The following is a 19,528-nucleotide window of genomic DNA, read 5'->3' as shown; positions in this document are numbered from 1 at the left end:
TATCAACCTGCCCACACAATCTGGAGTCCCATACCACCACTAGCCAGCCCTACTGAACGCTCCTCTCCTCACAGGTGAGGGAGTAAAAAACATGTGCCCTGAAGGCTAACAAACCGGGCTATCAGAGGCCTGTGGAAGAAGCAAGTTAGTGGTCTGGGGCCTTAGTGTAGAATGCCCTGCTAGCAACCCTCTCTTTCTTCACAGTGGGGCTTCCTCTGAGATGCCTTCACTGACTACAGCTGTGGCAGGATGTCATGAGGAGAGAGGATTTCTCTTAGCCCTGGTCTATACTACAAGTTTAGGTCGAATTTAGCAGTGTAAGGTCGATTTAACCCTGCACCCATCCACATGACCAAGCCTGTTTTGTCGACTTAAAGGGCTCTTAAAATTGATTTCTGTACTCCTCCCTGGCGAGGGGATTAGTGCTAAAATTGACCTCGCTGGGTCGAATTTGGGGTTGTGTGTATGCAATTCGATGTTATTGGTCTCCAGGAGCTATCCCAGAGTGCTCCATTGTGACCGCTCTGGACAGCACTTTGAACTCCGATGCACTAGCCAGGTACACAGGAAAAGCCTCGGGAACTTTTGAATTTCATTTCCTGTTTGGTCAGCATGGCAAACTCAGCAGCACAGGTGACCATGGAGTCCCCCCAGAATCATAGAGCGTAGAATGTGACTACGCTCCCCCTATCATCTCTAATGTCCCTAAGATTATCGCAGATTAGAAGGCGAAAAAACTGCACTGGCGATGACATGTTTTCCGAGCTCATGCAGTCCTCCCACACTGATAGGGCACAGCTTAATGCAGGGATCGGCAACCTTTGGCACGTGACCCGCCAGGGAAAGCCCCCTCGCGGGCCGGGCTGGTTTGTTTACCTGCCGTGTCCGCAGGTTTGGCTGATCGCGGATCCCACTGGCTCTGGTTTACTGCTCCAGGCCAATGGGAGCTGCGGGAAGTGGCGGCCAGCACATCCCTCTGCCCACACCGCTTCCTGCAGCCCCTGTTGGCCTGGATCGGTGAACCATGGCCAGTGGGAGCCGCGATCGGCCGAACCTGAAGACGCGGCAGGTAAACAAACTGGCCCGGCCCGCCAGGCAGCTTACCCTGGCGTGCCGCGTGCCAAAGGTTGCTGATCCCTGGTAATGCATGGAGGCATTCAGTGGTAGAGGCCAGGAAAGAATTAAGTGAGCATGAAGAGCGGAGGCAGGACACGATGCTGAGGCTAATGGGGGAGCAAACGGACATGATGAAGCGTCTGTTGGAGCTGCAGGAAAGCCAACAAGAGCACAGACCCCTGTAGCATCAACTGTATAACCGCCTACCCTCCTCCCCATGTTCCATAGCCTCCTCACCCAGACGCTCAAGAGCGCAGTGGGGGAGGCTCCGGGCACCCAGCCACTCCACTCCAGAGGATGGCCCAAGCAACAGAAGGCTGTCATTCAAACAGTTTGATTTTTAGTGTGGCTAAAATAAGCAATGTGGCCTTGTCCTTCCCTCCTCCCACACCTCACCTGGGCTACTTTGTCCGTTATCTCATTTTTTTTAATTAATAAAGAATGCATGGTTTCAAAACAATAGTTACTTTATTTCGAAGCGGGCAGGTTGGTTGGCTTACAGGGAATTAAAATCAACAAAGGGGGCGGGTTTGCATCAAGGAGAAGCACACACCACTGTCACACCGTAGCCTGGCCAGTCATGAAACTGGTTTTCAAAGCCTCTCTGATGCACAGTGTGCCTTGCTGTGCTCTTCTAATCGCCCTGGTGTCTGGCTCCTCAAAATCGGATGCCAGGCGATTTGCCTCAACCTCCCACCTGCCATAAATGTCTCCCCCTTACTCTCACAGATATTATGGATCACACAGCAAGCAGCAGTAACAATGGGAATGTTGGTTGCGCTGAGGTCTGACCAACAGTGCCAGCGAGCTTTTAAATGTCCAAAGGCACGTTCTACCACCATTCTGCACCTGCTCAGCCTATAGTTGAACTGCTCCTTACTACTGTCCAGGCTTCATGAGCCATGGGAGCAAGGGGTAGGTGTGACCGCATGGTGCTGCCGGCTGGGAGAGCAGCCTGAGGCAGAAGCCTCCAGCTCGCAGGAGAGCAGAGTTGCGGCAGAAGTGGTGGAGCTGTACACCATGCCATGGAGGTTGCTAGGTGCTGGGCAGGGAAGATGTTCCAAGAACCCCTGGCCAAGCTACATGTCCGACGAGGACGGCTACCAGTCCTACTGCACCGTCTGTTGCAGAGTTGCAGGAGAGCAGAGTTGCAGTGGAAGCTAGCCATGGTATGGCATCTGCACGGGTAACCCAGGAAAAAAGGCACGAAACGATTATCTGCCGTTGCTTTCATGGAGGGAGGGAGGGGCGACTGACGACATGTACCCAAAACCACCTGCGACAATGTTTTTGCCCCAGCAGGCATTGGCGCTTAACCCAGAATTCCAATTGGTGGCGGAGACTGTGGGAACTGTGGGATAGCTACCCATAGTGCACCGCTCTGTAAGTCGATGCTAGCGCGGTAGTGAGGATGCACTCTGACGACTTAATGTGCTTAGTGTGGACATATGCAATTGACTGTATAAAATCGATTTCTATAAAATCGACCTAATTTCGTAGTGTAGACATACCCTTAGGTAGGTTCCAGGCCACTTAGGACTTTTTATAGGTCAAATAGTCATAAAATTAATCCAGAAATAGACAATTACTTTGTTCAGTGCTCTCAGAGTGTGATGTTGGGAAAGCCTAGAATCCGAGAGTGGCTTCATCTACTCTTTAAACTCAGGATTTTACCAAGATAAAATAGCTCTATGTGCTTCCTTTTCTTTGTCTAGTTAATCTTGAGAATAAGCACCAAGATAATGATGCTTTGTCAACAATATTATGAGATCATCTAGTTAATAAGTGCCCTGTGCTTTGCTTGTGGCCTTTGCTGGACTGGTATATCAATAAGATATAGACAGACTGTGTTTACTTGAATTCAGATGGAAATAAGTTATAAAGTCTTAGTATTGGTGGGTAGAGAATTTACATTATTAGATGATTGATAATTAGTAGTAATATTTAATTAAAAGGTATAGTTGTTTATATATCTCCGTAGCCCCATGTAGATGCCTCTCCCACCTCTGAAGATTAGCCCTTCACATCACAGGACCATACAATTTGACATACCAAAGCAGATGAATAATCTATCAAATCTGGTATCCAGCCTCTGGTATCAGCCAATGCCTAAAGTTTTGGAGAAAGGCAAGTGCGCTATTCTAATGTGCTTGGTCAGTAGTATAACTGTGTACATGGAGGGAAGCAGGGAAATTCCTTCTTGGTGTCCTGAAGCATAGGAGATGACATGTGCACATTACTCTGAGAACCCTTAAGGATAATCCTTTTCTTTTTACCCATCCTTATGCCCTTTTTGCATGGCAATCATCCTTCCTGCTGACAGCATGGGAAGACTCTTACAGCTCTTGAACATCTCCCTTTCGTCATCTGTAATAGAACATGGCTTCTTCTGGAGGCTCAGTGTTGCAACTGTATTGGCTAGTGGGGTTAACTGTAGAGTCATAACAGTCAGATTTCTCTTTCTAGAAGCTGAGCCTATTGCCTCCCCATGCTCTTTCAGCATCTGCTGTTCTCTGAAAAAGAGGTGAAGGTCTCAAAATCCGATGTCAAACATTCTAGAACATAAAGTTGCCTCTGGACCCATGAAGGCAGCCAGATTGGGTGAACACTAAAAATCAAGTTTCTACAAACATCACTGAAATGGGGGAAACAAAGATTACGTGATACATAAGCAAAATTATTGCTAATAAATCGAACATATGAACGGCCATACTCGGTAAAACCAAAGGCCCATTGTGGCCAATGCCAGGTGCCCCACAGGGAATGAACAGAACAGGTAATCATTAAGCGATCCATCTCCTGTCACACCATCCCTGCCTATGCTGGCTAATAGTCATTGATGGACCTATCCTCCATGAATTTATCTAATTCTTCTTTGAACCCTGTTATAGTCTTGGCCTTCACAACATCCTCTGGCAAAGAGTTCCAGAGGTTGACTGTGTGTTGTGTGGAAAAAATACTTCCTTTTGTTTGTTTTAAACCTGCTGCCCATTAATTTCATTTGATGACCCCTAGTTCATGTGATATGAGAAGGAGTAAATAACATTTCCTTATTTACTTTCTCCATGCCAGTCATGATTTTATAGACCTCCTTACTCGTCTCTTTTCCAAGCTGAAAAGTCACAGTCTTATTAATCTCTGCTCGTATGGAATCTGTTCCATACCCCTAATCATTTTGTTGCCCTTTTCTGTATCTTTTCCCAATTCTATTATTATCTTTTTTGGGATGGGCCGACCAAATCTGCATGCAGTATTCAAGATGTGGATGTACCATAGATTTATATAGAGGCTATATGAAATTTTCTGTTGTCTTATCTATCCCATTCCTAATGATTCCCAACATTCTGTTAGCTTTTTTGACTGCCACTGCACATTGAGTGGATATTTTCAGAGAACTATCCACAATGACTCCAAGATCTCTCTCATGAGTGATTACAGCTAATTTAGATCCCATCATTTTATATGTATAGGTGGGATTAGGCATTTCAATGTGCATTATTTTGCATGTATCAACATTGAATTTCATCTGCCATTTTGTTGCCCGTGCTATTTCATGACGCATTTGTGGAGCTTTAATATACAGAAAGATGGTTGTATAAATTGGAGTGGCTGCAGACTCATTTATATAGAGGGCGATGAATGTCAGAATATGTAAGAAGTTTAAAATTACATTTCTTTTTGACCTTTCTATATTAAAATTAAAATAGAAGGAAAGCATAGATCAGGGATTGGCAACTTTTGCCATGCGGCCTGTCAGGGAAATCCGCTGTCAGGCTGGGCCGGTTTGTTTACCTGCAGCATCCGCAGGTTTGGCTCATCACAGCTCCCACTCGCCGCAGTTCACTGTTCCCAGCCAATGGGGGCTGCAGAAAGTGGCGTGGGCCGAGGGATGTGCTGGCCATTGCTTTTTTAATAAAACCCTTGTAACGGGGTGCAGACTTACCCAGCAGCACCTCCTACTGGCTGTCTGGGAATTAGCTCTTTTTACCAGCTCCGGAGTACCCTCTGACAGTGTCTTACCATCACTGGCCCCTGTGTCCCTCCCGGACCCCGGTGTCCTTTTACCTGGGGTGCTGCCCCTCCAGGCAATACCCCACAGATCTGGGTCTCCCCTCCTCGGGAAACCCCCCACCTTCTATCCCCACATTGCCTCAGCCAATGGGCTACTGCCAGTCACCATCTAGCCCCCTTTCACTGGGGCCGACTGCAGTCTGTATAAGCCAGTCGTCATAGGCAAGGTGGGGTTTGGACCTGATGCCTCCACCTACTCTTGGGCTGCCCTGTTGCAACCCCAGTACCCTGTCTTAGGCCATCTGCCAGTCCTGCAGCCTGGGGCTTTTCCAGTCTGGAGCCTCCCCACCCCTCTGGCCTTCCCCAGCCCTGCTTCACCTCAGGTACCCTGGTACGCTCTCCAGCAGCCAGGCTTGTCTCCCCCACAGCTAGAGGAGACTCTGTGTGCTCCTGGCCCACTGCCCTCTTATAAGGGCCAGCAGGGCCCTGATTAAGCCAGCCGTGGCCTGACTGGGGCGTGGCCCCCAGCTGAGGCTGCTTCTCCCAATCAGCCCCGCTCTTCCTTCCCTGCCAAAGCCCTCTCCCTGGGCTGTTTTAAGCCTTTTAAGGCAGGAGCGAGTGACCACTCTGCTACAACCCTTTTAAAACTTTTTTTGTCTGCTTATGAAACATTCAGGAACAGGTGGTTGGGTGAGGGAATATCTGACTTGTGATTAAGTATTAGATATTGGCCTGAGTCACAAAACTTAAGCCAGGATTTTAAGCACCAAAAGGGGACTGTTTGAATTCCAGGTACTTACAGTAAAATTCAAGATAATATAAATGTACTGTTTGTGCCCTCTGTTGGAGCACTAAGAGTTGCCATTATAGGGAGATGTATTCTGTGATATAACAGGTTTTTCCATCTTTAGTTACAATGATCTTCTAAGTTGTTGCACATCATCTATAAATTGGAAAGTGATTTATTCATAAGCTACACTGTATGTTGCTTTACTACTATTTCATATTGTGTATCTCTAAGGACTGTACTTTTATAATACGATATGTTTGTATACAGGTGTTAACATCTGACTTGGAAAACAGGGAGAAGCAGCAGCAAAGGATGCTGGACCAGCTGAAGGAGATACAGAGCTGCTACAAGGCCTGTGAGAGTGAACGTAGGCAAACTGAACTCCAAACTGCTGAGCTGGCCCAGCAACTTGAAGAGTCTACTAAGGAAGCAGATCGGTACCTTGCTGAATTCAGGCAGTCTGAGACCCTTAGGCTAGAGACTGAGAAGAAGAAAGAAGAGTTGAAAGTGAAAGCTCAGGAATCCATTCGACACTGGAAGCTAAAATATAAGAAACTGGAACGTGATATGGTGAAACAGAATGAAACCATCAATCAGCTGATGGACAAGAGCAATCAGGTAAGAGCAGAGCCTTTATTTTTCCTCTCCTTTCCCTTTTTATTTTAGAAGTAGAGATGAGGATGTGACATATGCACCTGCCATCTAACCACTGCACTGTGACTTTACATAGGCCACAAACCAAAAAACTGGTATATCAATAAGATATAGACAGACTGTGTTTACTTGAATTCAGATGGAAATAAGTTATAAAGTCTTAGTATTGGTGGGTAGAGAATTTACATTATTAGATGATTGATAATTAATAGTAATATTTAATTAAAAGGTATAGTTGTTTATATATCTCCGTAGCCCCATGTAGATGCCTCTCCCACCTCTGAAGATTAGCCCTTCACATCACAGGACCATACAATTTGACATACCAAAGCAGATGAATAATCCATCAAATCTGGTATCCAGCCTCTGGTATCAGCCAATGCCTAAAGTTTTGGAGAAAGGCAAGTGCGCTATTCTAATGTGCTTGGTCAGTAGTATAACTGTGTACATGGAGGGAAGCAGGGAAATTCCTTCTTGGTGTCCTGAAGCATAGGAGGTAACATGCGCACATTACTCTGAGAACCCTTAAGGATAATCCTTTTCTTTTTACCCATCCTTATGCCCTTTTTGCATGGCAATCATCCTTCATGGCAGATACTAATGACTTTCTGTTGACCTATGCTGGATTCATAATGTCAGCCTAGAAGGAAAAGGAGGGGTTTAGATTTAATAGGAACTGGGCAAACTTTTGGGAAAAGGGGAGCCTGCACAGGAAGGATTGGCTCCACCTAAACCAAAATGGAACCAGATTGCTGGCACTTAAAAAAGTTGTTGAACAGTTTTAAAACTAAGGACTGGGGGAAAGCTGACAGGTGCAGAGGAGCATGTGGTTCAGACAGAGGCATCCCTTAGGGGAGGAGCTATTAATGGAGATTCTCTATGTCCTAGTAAGGGGGAAAGGATGGAAGATGATAAAATACAGATAGGATCTGATGAGAAACAGCAAATGAAAAAAAGTCCCATTCAATTACATCATGTAATGGCAGACAGCTAAAAAGTGACAAGTTTTAAAAGTGCTTATATACCTATAATGCTAGAAGTCTAAATAATATGGGTGAACAAGAGTCCCTTGTATTAAATGAGGATATTGATATAATAGGCATCACAGAAACTTGGTGGAATGAGGATAATCAATGGGACACAGTAATACCAGGGTAAGAAATATATTGGAAGGACAAAACAAGTCGTGCTGGTGGATGAATGGCACTATATGTGAAAGAAAGCACAGAATCAAATGAAGTAAAAATCTTAAATGAACCAAACTGTACCGTAGAATCTCTATAGATAGTAATTCCATGCTCAAATAAGAAGAATATAGCAGTAGAGATATATTACTGACTACCTGACCAGGATGATGATGGAGACTGTGAAATGATCAAGTAGATTAAAGAGGCTACGAAAATAAATAACGCAATAATAATGGTGAATTTCAGCTATCCCCATATTGCCTGGGTACATGTCACCTCAGGACGGGATGTAGAGATAAAGTTTCTTGACACCTTAAATGACTGCTTCTTGGAGCAGCTAGTCCTGGAACCCACAAGAGGAGAGGAAATTCTTGATTTAGTCCTAAGTGGAGCACAGGATCTGGTCTAAGAGGTGAATATAGCTGGACAGCTTGGTAATAGTGACCATAATATAATTAAATTTAACATCCCTGTGGTGGAGAAAACATCACAGCAGCCCAACACTGTACCATATCATTTCAGAAAAGGGAACTACATAAAAATGAGGAAGTTAGTGAAACAGAAATTAAAAGGTACAGTACCAAAAGTGAAATCCCTGCAAGCTGCATGGAAACTTTTTAAAGACACCATAATAGAGGCTCAACTTAAATATATATCTCAAATTAAATGTATACGCCAAACACAGTAAGAGAACCAAAAAAGTGCCACTGTGGCTAAACAACAAAGTAAAAGAAGCAGTGAGAGGCAAAAAGGAAGTTAAATCCTAGTAAGGAAAATAGAAAGGAGCATAAACTCTGACAAATGAGGTGTAAAAATATAATTAGGAAGGCTAAAAAAGAATTTGAAGAATAGCTAGCCAAAGACTCAAAAGTAATAGCAAATATTTTTTTAAGTACATCAGAAGCAGGAACCCATGGGGCCACTGGACGATCAAGATGCTAAAGGAGCACTCCAGGACAATAAGGCCATTTCAGAGAAATTAAATGAATTCTTTTCATGGGTCTTCACGGCTGAGGATGTGAGAGCGATTACCAAACCTGAGCCATTCTTTTTAGGTGACGAATCTGAGGAACTGTCCCAGATTGAGGTGTCATTAGAGGAGGTTCAGAAAAGGTTCAGAGAAGGGCAACTAAAATGATTAGGGGTTTGGAACGGGTCCCATATGAGGAGAGATTAAAGAGGCTAGGACTTTTCAGCTTGGAAAAGAAGAGACTAAGGGGAGATATGATAGAGGTATATAAAATCATGAGTGGTGTGGAGAAAGTGAATAAGGAAAAGTTATTTACTTGTTCCCATTATATAAGAACTAGGGGCCATGAAATGAAATTAATGGGCAACAGGTTTAAAACAAATAAAAGGAAGTTCTTCTTCACACAGCGCACAGTCAACCTGAGGAACTCCTTGCCTGAGGAGGTTGTGAAGGCTAGGACTATAAGAGGCTTTAAAAGAGAACATTCTTATGTTCTTATGAGGTTTTGGAACAAATTGATAAACTAAATTGTGATAAGTCACCAGGACCAGATGGTATTCACCCAAGAGTTCTGAAGGAACTCAAATGTGAAATTTCAGTACGACTAACTATAGTTTGTAACCTATCATTTAAATTCACTTCTGTACCAAATGACTGGAGGATAGCTAATATGACGCCAATGTTTAAAAAGAGCTCCACAAGTGATCCTGGCAATTACAGGCCGGTAAGTTTGACTTCAGTACCAGGTAAACTGGTTGAAACTATAGTAAAGAACAAAATCGTCGGACACATAGATGAACATAATTTGTTGGGGAAGAGTCAACATGGTTTTGCAAAGGGAAATCATGCCTCACCAATCTACTAGAATTCTTTCAGGGGGTCAACAAGCACGTGGACAAGGGGGATCCAGTGGATATAGTGTACTTAGCTTTTCAGAAAGCCTTTGACAAGATCCCTCACCAAAGGCTCTTAAGCAAAGTAAGCTGTCATGGAATAAGAGGGAAGATCCTCTCATGGATTGGTAACTGGTTAAAAGATAGGAATCAAAGGGTAGGAATAAATGGTCAGTTTTCAGAATGGAGAGAGGTAAATAGTGGTGTCCCCCAGGGTCTGTACTGGAACCAGTCCTATTCAACATATTCATAAATGATCTGGAAAAAATAGTAAGCAGTGAGGTGGCAAAATTTGCAGATGATACAAAACTACTCAAGATAGTTAAGTCCCAGGCAGACTGTGTTGAGTTACAAAAAGATCTCTCAAAACTAGGTGACTGGATAACAAAATGGCAGATGAAATTCAGTGTTGAGAAATTAAAAGTAATGCACATTGGAAAACTTAATACCAACTATATATATAATATGATGGCATCTAAATTAGCTGTTACCACTCAAGAAAGAGATCTCAGAGTCATTGTGGATAGTTCTCTGAGAACATCCACTCAATGTGCAGCAGCAGTCAAAAAAGTGAACAGAATGTTGGGCATTGTTAAGAAGGGGATAGATAGTAAGACAGAAAATATCATATTGCCTCTATGTACATCCATGGTACGCCCACATCTTGAATACTGCATGCAGATGTGGTCGCTCCATCTCAAAAAGATATATTGGAATTGGAAAAGGTTTAGAAAAGGGCAACAAAAATGATTAGGGGTATGGAATCGCTTCCGTATGAGGAGAGATTAATAAGACTGGGACTTTTCATCTTGGAAAAGAGACGACTAAAGGGGCATATGATTGAGGTCTATAAAATCATGACTGGTGTGGAGAAAGTAGATAAGGAAGTGTTATTTACTCCTTCTTATAATGCATAAACTAGGGGTCACCAAATGAAATGAATAGGCAGCAGGTTTAAAAGAAACAAAAGGAAGTCTTCACACAACAAACAGTCAACCTGTGGAATTCCTTGCCAGAAGACGTTACGAAGGCCAAGACGTAACGGGGTTCAAAAAAGAATTAGATAAGTTCATGGAGGATAGGTCCATCAATGTCTATGAGCCAGGATGGGCATGGATGGTGTCCCTAGTCTTTGTTTGCAAGAAGTTGGGAATGGGCGATGGGATGGATCACTTGATAAATACCTTTTCTGTTCATTCCCTCTGGGGCACCTGGCATTGGCCACTGTCGGAAGACAGGATACTGGGCTAGATAGACCTTTAGTCTGACCCAGTATGGCCCTTCTTATGACTCCATATTAATTACTTATACTCTAAGCTTTTCAGTCTCCTCTCTAAATCGGTATGATTTGTTAACAAAACCTTAGCTTGTTAAAGCAAAAAAAAAAAAAAAATTACTTTTCACCACTAATACTGTTTTTCCTTTTGCACTTCTGTGCACAGCTTAGATGGGGAAAAGGAACTAATCAGTTTCACTTTTTGACTGCTGTAAATTAGCTTCTGCTCCAATATTTGGGTTGCTTACACTGCAGAAAAATGTTTAAACCCAAACCAAAAAAAAAAAAAGGTCAGTGTGCATCATTAACATAATGCAGTATTAAAGCGGGACGGGAGGTGGAGAATAATTTAAACTAAAACTACAAGGGGAGTTTTTTAATCAAGGCAGAATGTAACTTAGAAGATGGTTTTGGTAATTGCTTATCTGCTCTGAGGGCTGTATTGTTCTTTGAAGTTCTGTTTTGTCACCCCTTCTGCTCATAGAATCATGGAATATCAGGGTTGGAAGGGACCTCAGGAGGTCATCTAGTCCAACCCCCTGCTCAAAGCAGGACCAATCCCCAACTAAATCATCCCAGCCAGGGCTTTGTCAAGCCTGATGTTAAAAACCTCAAAGGAAGGAGATTCCACCACCTCCCTAGGTAACACATTCCAGTACTTCACCACCCTCCAAGTCAAAAAGTTCTTCCTAATATCCAACCTAAACCTCCCCCACTGCAACTTGAGACCATTACTCCTTGTTCTGTCATCTGCTACCACTGAGAACAGTCTAGATCCATCCTCTTTGGAACCCCCCTTTCAGGTAGTTGAAAGCAGCTATCAAATCCCCCCTCATTCTTCTCTTCTGCAGACTAAACAATCCCAGTTCCCTCAGCCTCTCCTCATCAGTTATGTGTTCCAGTCCCCTAATTATTTTTGTTGCCCTCCCCTGGACTCTTTCCAGTTTGTCCACGTCCTTCTTGTAGTGTGGGGCCCAAAACTGGACAGAGTACTCCAGATGAGGCCTCACCAATGTCAAACAGAGGGGAAAGATCACATTCCTCGATCTGCTGGCAATGCCCCTACTTATACATCCCAAAATGCCATTGGCCTTCTTGGCAACACTGTTGACTCATATCCAGCTTCTCATCCACTGTAACCCCTAGGTCCTTTTCTGCAGATCTGCTGCCTAGCCATTTGGTCCCTAGTCTGTAGAAGTGCATGGGATTCTTCCGTCCTAAGTGCAGGACCCTGCACTTGTCCTTGTTGAACCTCATCAGATTTCTTTTGGCCCAATCCTCTAATTTGTCTAGGGTCCTCTGTATCCTATCCCTACCCTCCAGCATATCTACCTCTCCTCCCAGTTTAGTATCATCTGCGAACTTGCTGAGGGTGTAATCCACGCCATCCTCCAGATCATTAATGAAGATATTGAACAAAACCGGCCTCAGGACCGACCCTTGGGGCACTCCGCTTGATACCGGCTGCCAAGTAGACATGGAGCCAGTGATCACTGTGTGATTCTTCTAGAGAAGATACAAGACCAAATGGGCTGTGGTGCAACGATCCATGTGCATTACATTCAGCTCTGTGTTGTGTCTTTGTCAGATGTGAGTGGTATAGTGTGGGCTTTTTCAATGTCTGTCTAACACTAGGATCTGTGTAAGGCCATACTGACTGAAACTCTGGAGGTGATGGGTAGTGGGCTCTGGTTGGCTATGTCACAGGTAATTTTTTTCACTATTTTTAGTGGATTTGAACATCCTTTATTCAGGAAGTTTGGAGAGAGGATTGAATACTCTGTTTCTGAAATATAAACTGGTGGTGCTGGACAAGAATGCTCTGAGCAGAGTTAGGTGACACTGATTATAATAGTGGTGGCTGGTCTTCATTGGAGCTCCTACTGGTGGTAGTAATAGTAAGAAATTCTAGGAGTACAGGGTAGAGAATTATGGCTGAGTACATTGCAACTTGGTTTTACATCTCCTCTGAAACACAGCAGCATAGCTTTCCTTATTTTCACTTTGCGGGATTGGTGGCTGATTTAGAAGGAACAGCACTACCTCTTGAGTCGTCAACCCAATTTCTTGCAGCACTTGGGATTTTTTTTTGGCGTTCTCCCTTCCAAGTTTTCATTATCATCTCACTCTATGCAATTTTTCAGTGCTGGTGGAATTACAACCCAAGGAGAGTGTGGTTACGTGCTTAGAGTGCTATGATTAATGAAATTTTCATCTTTCAGTAATTGGCTGAAAAAATTAGCATTGTAATTGCAATTATAGAGTCATAGATTTTAAGGCCAGAAGGGACCATGAGGTCATCTAGTCTGACCGCCTGTATATCACAGGCCACCCAGGATTCTCACATTAACCCCCAAACCAAAATTAAACCAAAGTATTACAGCTCACAGAAACGTAGACTGTTATGTGCCAGGGGCAGAGAATAAGAGGGACTGAGGTGCACTAGTGCCCGAGGTCCCGCCAATGACAGGCAAATGATTATGAGATACACCCAAATAATCCTGGCAAGTGACACAGAACCACACACTGCAGAGGAAGACCAAAACCTCTCAAAGTCACTGCCAGTCTGTCCTGGGAAAAGCCTCCTCCTTGACCCCCCCATATGGATATCAATTAGACCCTGAGCTTGTGAGCAGAAACCAGCCAACCAAGTACCTGAGACAGAGAATGCTCAGTGCTACCTCAGAGCCCAATTTTGGTCAGTATAATAGGCCTTGGTCTCAGTAAAATGTGTTTTGAATAATAAAAGTAGAAAAAACAAACATGTAACCTGAAATAATTGAAATGTGATCAAACCACATTTGTCCATCAGCAAACCGCTTTAACAGAACGTTACGGTTGGATGGGTTCAGCCTAAGATTTAAAGTTGAGGAAAAGCCAGATCAAAGATTGCACATAGAACTTTAACTCTTCCCTGTTGTATGTGTGCATTACAATGCAATCGTTAATATGAGCACTGTGGCAAATGGCTGACACTATTGTAATGAGTCCCGTGCTTTTCCTTGGTGTGGTGGGTCAGTGCGCCGCCCCTTGCCCTTATTCTTGGGCATTGATGCCTCCACTAGTGCCCTGGTGAGGGAGAGAAGGGGAACGGGGAAGGGACCCGGGTCCGTCCCCTACTCCAGGTCCCAGCCCCTTCAGTTTCACTGGCTCCTTACCCTCTTTCCCCTTGGGCAGGGTTTCTCTTGGTCCTCTGTGTGGGAGAGTCCCTCTGCTCAGGCAGGGTTTCTCTTCCCCTGGTACTCCTCCAAACTACAGTCAGTTCTTTCCCTCCTCTTGTCTGACTGAATAGGGTTTTTTAAATTAGGTCTCTGGCCTGGTCTTAATTGGCTCCAGGTGCTTTAATTAACCTGTAGTAACCTCTCCTCAATCCATGGGGAATAAGGCCCTGATCATCCTGGGGCTTATATAGCTCCCATTGAATTTATATAGCTCTCCTGCTGCCCTTTGGTCTTTTAGTATCACAACACACACACTTTCTGTGTTGTATGATTTGCCCACAACCATAGACACATATATTACATGTGTATTGTATTGTCTGTGCTAGAAAGATCTATGAAAGCCCTGTGCACTATACAAGATGAAACTTACGAAGTTGTAAATACTTTTAAAGCTGTTTTGGAGGTTTTGAGAAATAGTATAAGATGGAGCTTTTGTGCATGTACATACGTTATTAAAGACAGTAATGTAATGTATATAGCTAGAGTAAAGGTTCTTCATGCAATCTTAACAGGCATTTCCTGGCTGTTTTTTAGTAGTGGTTCTGAGGATGAATAAGTTGAAAAAATTTCCATAGAACCAACTTTCCATAGAACAGTAAGGCAACCTTCTCTGAAGACAGCTATCTCCTGTTAAAATTTCAGCATTTTGTCCAAAATTAAAAAAACAAAAAACATACTACCTAAAGTTAGGCTCTGAAATGCATATGTAGGTATCTACATAAATAGCTAGATTTTCAAAAAATGATGGGCACCTGTCATAAAAATAAAGGAAAGGGTAGCCACCTTTCTGTATACAGTGCTATAAAATCCCTTCTGGCCAGAGGCAAAACCCTTTCACCTGTAAAGGGTTAAGAAGCTAAGATAACCTTGCTGGCACCTGACCCAAAATGACCAATGAGGGGACAAGATACTTTCAAATCTGGAGTGGGGCGGGGGGGAAGAAACAAAGGGTTCGTCTGTCTGTATGATGAAACAGATCAGGAATGCAGCCTTACAACTCCTGTTAAGTTAGTAAGTAATCTGGCTAGAACATGAGTTAGATTTTCTTTTGTTTAATGGCTGGTAAAATAAGCTGTGCTGGATGGAATGTATATTCCTGTTTTTGTGTCTTTTTGTAATTTAAGGTTTTGCCTAGAGGGATTCTCTATGTTTTGAATCTGATTACCCTGTAAGATATTTACCATCCTGATTTTACAGAGGTGATTTTTTTACCTTTTCTTTAATTAAAATTCTTCTTTTAAGAACCTGATTGGATCTTAAGAACAATGAAAAATCAAGAGTTTGGGTCTGTGTTCACCTGTACAAATTGGTGAGGATTGTTATCAAGCCTTCCCCAGGAAAGGGGGTGTAGGGCTTGGGGGGATATTTTGGGGGAAGACATCTCCAAGCGGGCTCTTTCCCTGTTCTTTGTTTTAACACGGGTGGTGGTGGCAGCTTAGGGTTCAAGGACAAGGCAAAGTTTGTACCTTGGGGAAGTTTTTAACCTAAGCTGGTAAGAATAAGCTTAGGCGGTCTTTCATGCAGGTCCCCACATCTGTACCCTAGAGTTCAGAGCGGGGAAGGAACCTTGACAGCACCAAACAGCTCTCACTTACTTCACTCTCCGTGCACTAAAAGCAGCTAAGCCTTTCCAAATGGTCCAAAAAAGCCCTACACCTTTGGGCTGAAACCAGATCTAGAAAATTTCTGTGAAGATTTTAAAGCTGCTTTATACATGCTAATCAACAGCTCTGTCAGGAAAGTAGTATCCCAATTTTATAGCTGGAGAAAATTTGTGACCTAGAAAGGCTAAATGAATTGCTCAGGGTCACAAGTCAATTGGCGAATGAGGGAATCAAACTACCAGTTTCCCACTGTAACCATTAGACCAGAGTCCTGATGCCATGTCTTTGTACAAAATAGCATCATAGGGTGTGGTATAGAGGACAGAGCAGTGGATTTGGACTCAGGAAATCTGATTTCTATTCCTGGCTCTGCTGCTCACCTGCTGGGTGACCTTGGGCAAGTCATTAACCCGCGTGCTTTAGTTTTCCCATCTGTAAAAAGGGTATAATGATATTTCCATCCTTTGTAAAACACTGAGATCTGTTGAGGAACAGCAATAACTAGGTATTACAATTATTATTCACATTTATAAAGCACAATAGGATAGGGCTTTACTCAAATTTAAAAAAAATTTCCCTACCCTGAGAAGCTTAAAAATTTAAATGAAATCAATGTAGAACAGTTAATCTAGACAAAGGAAAACAATAGAGAAAGGAAGGATGAGGGTTAAAACAAAGATAACATGAGTTGTATCGAAAGTGAATAATGTATGTTTTGATATTTTAAAATAAAGACGGAGATAGAGCAAACAGTGAAGAACAGTATGGGAGTTGAATACATGAAAAAGAAAAAGGAAAGAAGGAGGTTTGAAGCTCAGTTACAAGCCCACAAAACTAGTTTTTGTATAAAAGGATAGATAAGCACAATCTTTGTGATGGCAACTCAAATAGTGCTGTAATGAGATTGAATCTTCCTACAGATATTGTATTTAAGGTTGTCTGACTTGGATTTTTCTCTTTTGAGTTTTAAATTTTCCCCATTAAAGGTGCATAAAGATGCTAAATGGTACTGGTATGGTTTTATCCTTATTTAAAAATCTGTTTAAATCTTGTTTTCCACATTAGAGGTTATCAGCACCTTGCTAACAAGTTTGACAGATGTGTGTGACATCTGAAAAAATTTTTTTACTAGTGGATATATAATATAAAATAAACTGCATGTCATTATGGGGACAAAACACAAATATCTTGTATGTTTTTTTTTTTTTTAAATAGTGACACACACACACTTTGCATCTGAGGGTTTTAGAAACCTAGATACAGCATTTATCATGAGCTTCAGGGAACTAGCTGAAAATAATTTGGGCATCTTTAAAAATTTACAGACATAATAATCTAGTGTCTCAGATAAACTGGGATTTTTTTAAAATACGGCATGAAGTCCTTGCTTTTGATACATTTGTTGAAAGTGATGATTGAAAAATATCAAACTTGAATTCTGAACATAATTTGCAGTTATCTGAGTTTTTCCAAATATTTGCAAGCTGCATTTGCACATTGGTTGTAGCAGGCTTCCCTAGATGTAATTTTCTGCTGAGTTATCAGGATAGTTTAACAACGTCTTGGCCATGTGGTTAGCCTTCCATAGGATGTTGTTTCATTTTCTAGAATTTTTAAATTGTTATTCCTTTTCTTCTTAGCTTTCATATATTGTCTCGACAATGAGAAAGTGTATAATACATATAAAACGTAGAAATATAAGTACACATTTTTAAAGTTAATGCAAGCAATCACCATTTTAAATACTTGAAAAGGATTTAGGATAAGCGCTAAATTATTGTTCTTGAATACAGTCCTGCAGTCAACATGCAGTTTTAGAAAGGCTAGAACACTGATGCACTCCCAGATAAAAACTGCTATGGTTGCTACTCTATTTTTAAATCCATATTTAACATATGTTTTATTTATAAGTAGACTCTTGTATTGATATTTGGTAGCCTCTTTGGAAACAGTCAGTATAGTTTACTGTCAAACATAAACAAATCTCCTTCACTACTTTTAAGAATTAAAAAATCCAGTAGTGGATATAATGTAATATAGGGAAATCTCATGCAGGCCCTTATCATTGTCTCATCTTGGTCCATGAATATAATGACACTCCTTATTAATAGCAGAAAGTATCGTAAGTTCCCATATACTTTGGGAAAGGAATTTTTAAAAATTATTTTATAACGCAAACAGATACTGGAAGAAGAAACAGGGGCTGTGTAAAATTATTGATCAAACAGCATCCCGGGCAAGCCAAAATACTGAAGGATAAATATTCAGGTGCCCATAAGGTAGTTTCTCTGCCTTGTTGCTGTTTATTTCTTTTTCTTCCATAGTACTATCCCGTAGAAAGCAGTATATTTCAGACTGCAAAGAGGATGGGAAAAATGGAAGATTGACTCAAATTGGCCCCTGTTCAGTGAGTTACTTAAGCACGTGCCTATCCTTAAGCTTTTGATTAGTCCCATTGACTCAGCGCGACTACTTGCAAGTTTAAAGTTAGCTAAACTCCCAAGTACCTTTGAATCAGGGCCATAATCTGTAAACATTTTCTTGTCTCACAGTATAAAGTTTGTTTCTTGCTTCCAAACAGCATAGTTTGCACCAAATTTTGATCTAATGAATTTTTAGGTAATAATCTTTTTTTCATATTACCTAGGTCCTTAAAGAAAAGGATGACTTGAAGGCTCAGCTTCTCTCTGCTATACATCAAATAGAAAACCTTCGAAAGGAGCTGAGTGATGTGCTTACAAAGAGGGCCCAGCAAGAAGAGGAACTCCACTGTAAGGAGGTGAAGCTCAGTGAAACCAAGTCTCAACAGATAGTTCTTGAGCAAGAGATCAGGGAAGTCCAAGATACAGCAAATAAACTGGAGAGTGAGTTGCAAAAGCAGATTCTGGTACAGAACCAGATGAGAAATGAAAAAGAACGTTTAGAGGAAGAGCTTGAAACAGCTAACACGATCAATGAAAAAGACCAGGAAAGATTCTTAGAGATGCAAGAAGATATAAAAAACTTAAGTGCTATTCGAGCAGAGCTGACAAACAGAATAGCAGAGGAAGAGAAAGCCAAGAAAGAGATTCTCAAGAACTTTTCAGACCTTCAGAAACATCAGGAGTCTAAGCAAGAAGAGATGACTACAACTAGTTGGCAGCTGAAGATGGAGAGAGATGTTCACCAACAGGAGCTGGCAGATCTTAGATCAGAGTTGCAGAATGTGAAAACAAAGCATGAGAGAAATGTTCAAGAGCTAATAAAGCTCTTTAGGCAAGAAAAGGATGAGGCAGAGAACCACATTAGGAGGCTGAAGGTAACTTTTGCTGAATTCTGCTGTTGATTTTTTTTTTCTATTAGGCCATGAACTTAACAAAGCATGGACTTTGAAAGATTTTTATGTATTTCTGAACACTGTAGAAAAGATAAAGCTAACAATAAAGGGGTTCATGCATATTTAGTCTGGTTGAAATGGATTATAGCAAATTAGGGACTGCTTCTGCATGATCACTGAAGCCTTTTAAGAAGAATTCTGGAGTTCCAGTAAAGGTAGTGTGACAGGGTCGGCCCAGATGGCTATAGGAGAGTAATAGAAGGCAGATATATTAGCCCCAGGCTAAGTAGGTCCCTTTTCCCTGGGTAAGGTAACAAGGAAGGTTTTTTTTTTTTTTTGAAACAGAAAAGAAGTTTATTTGTAACAGTTACAGAAATTACAAAAAGATAAAGAAAAACTTAGCAACAAAACAACGCAATCAAAAGATATAACACAACAGCTTTCAGGAGGGAGAGGTGTTCAGGTTAGCCCAGGCCCAGAGCGGGGGGGC

General features: G+C 42.1%; 1 protein-coding gene across 5 annotated transcripts in view; it reads left to right on the top strand.

Annotated features, from left to right (window-relative positions):
- The window catches only part of CEP128 (centrosomal protein 128), a 428,984-nt gene that overhangs the window by 118,301 nt on the left and 291,155 nt on the right, over window positions 1-19,528 (top strand). For all 5 annotated transcript variants that reach the window (XM_043548663.1, XM_043548662.1, XM_037900795.2 and 2 more), the window contains 2 exons: window positions 6,185-6,535; window positions 18,370-19,020. In XM_043548663.1, the coding sequence (XP_043404598.1) occupies window positions 6,185-6,535; window positions 18,370-19,020 (1,002 nt within the window). The remainder of the gene's footprint in view (window positions 1-6,184; window positions 6,536-18,369; window positions 19,021-19,528) is intronic.

This window comes from Chelonia mydas, chromosome 6 (assembly GCF_015237465.2).
Source record: "Chelonia mydas isolate rCheMyd1 chromosome 6, rCheMyd1.pri.v2, whole genome shotgun sequence".
Lineage (NCBI taxonomy): Eukaryota > Metazoa > Chordata > Testudines > Cheloniidae > Chelonia > Chelonia mydas.
Note: the sequence above shows the minus strand (reverse complement) of the source record. Positions and strands in the feature narration are given on the sequence as shown.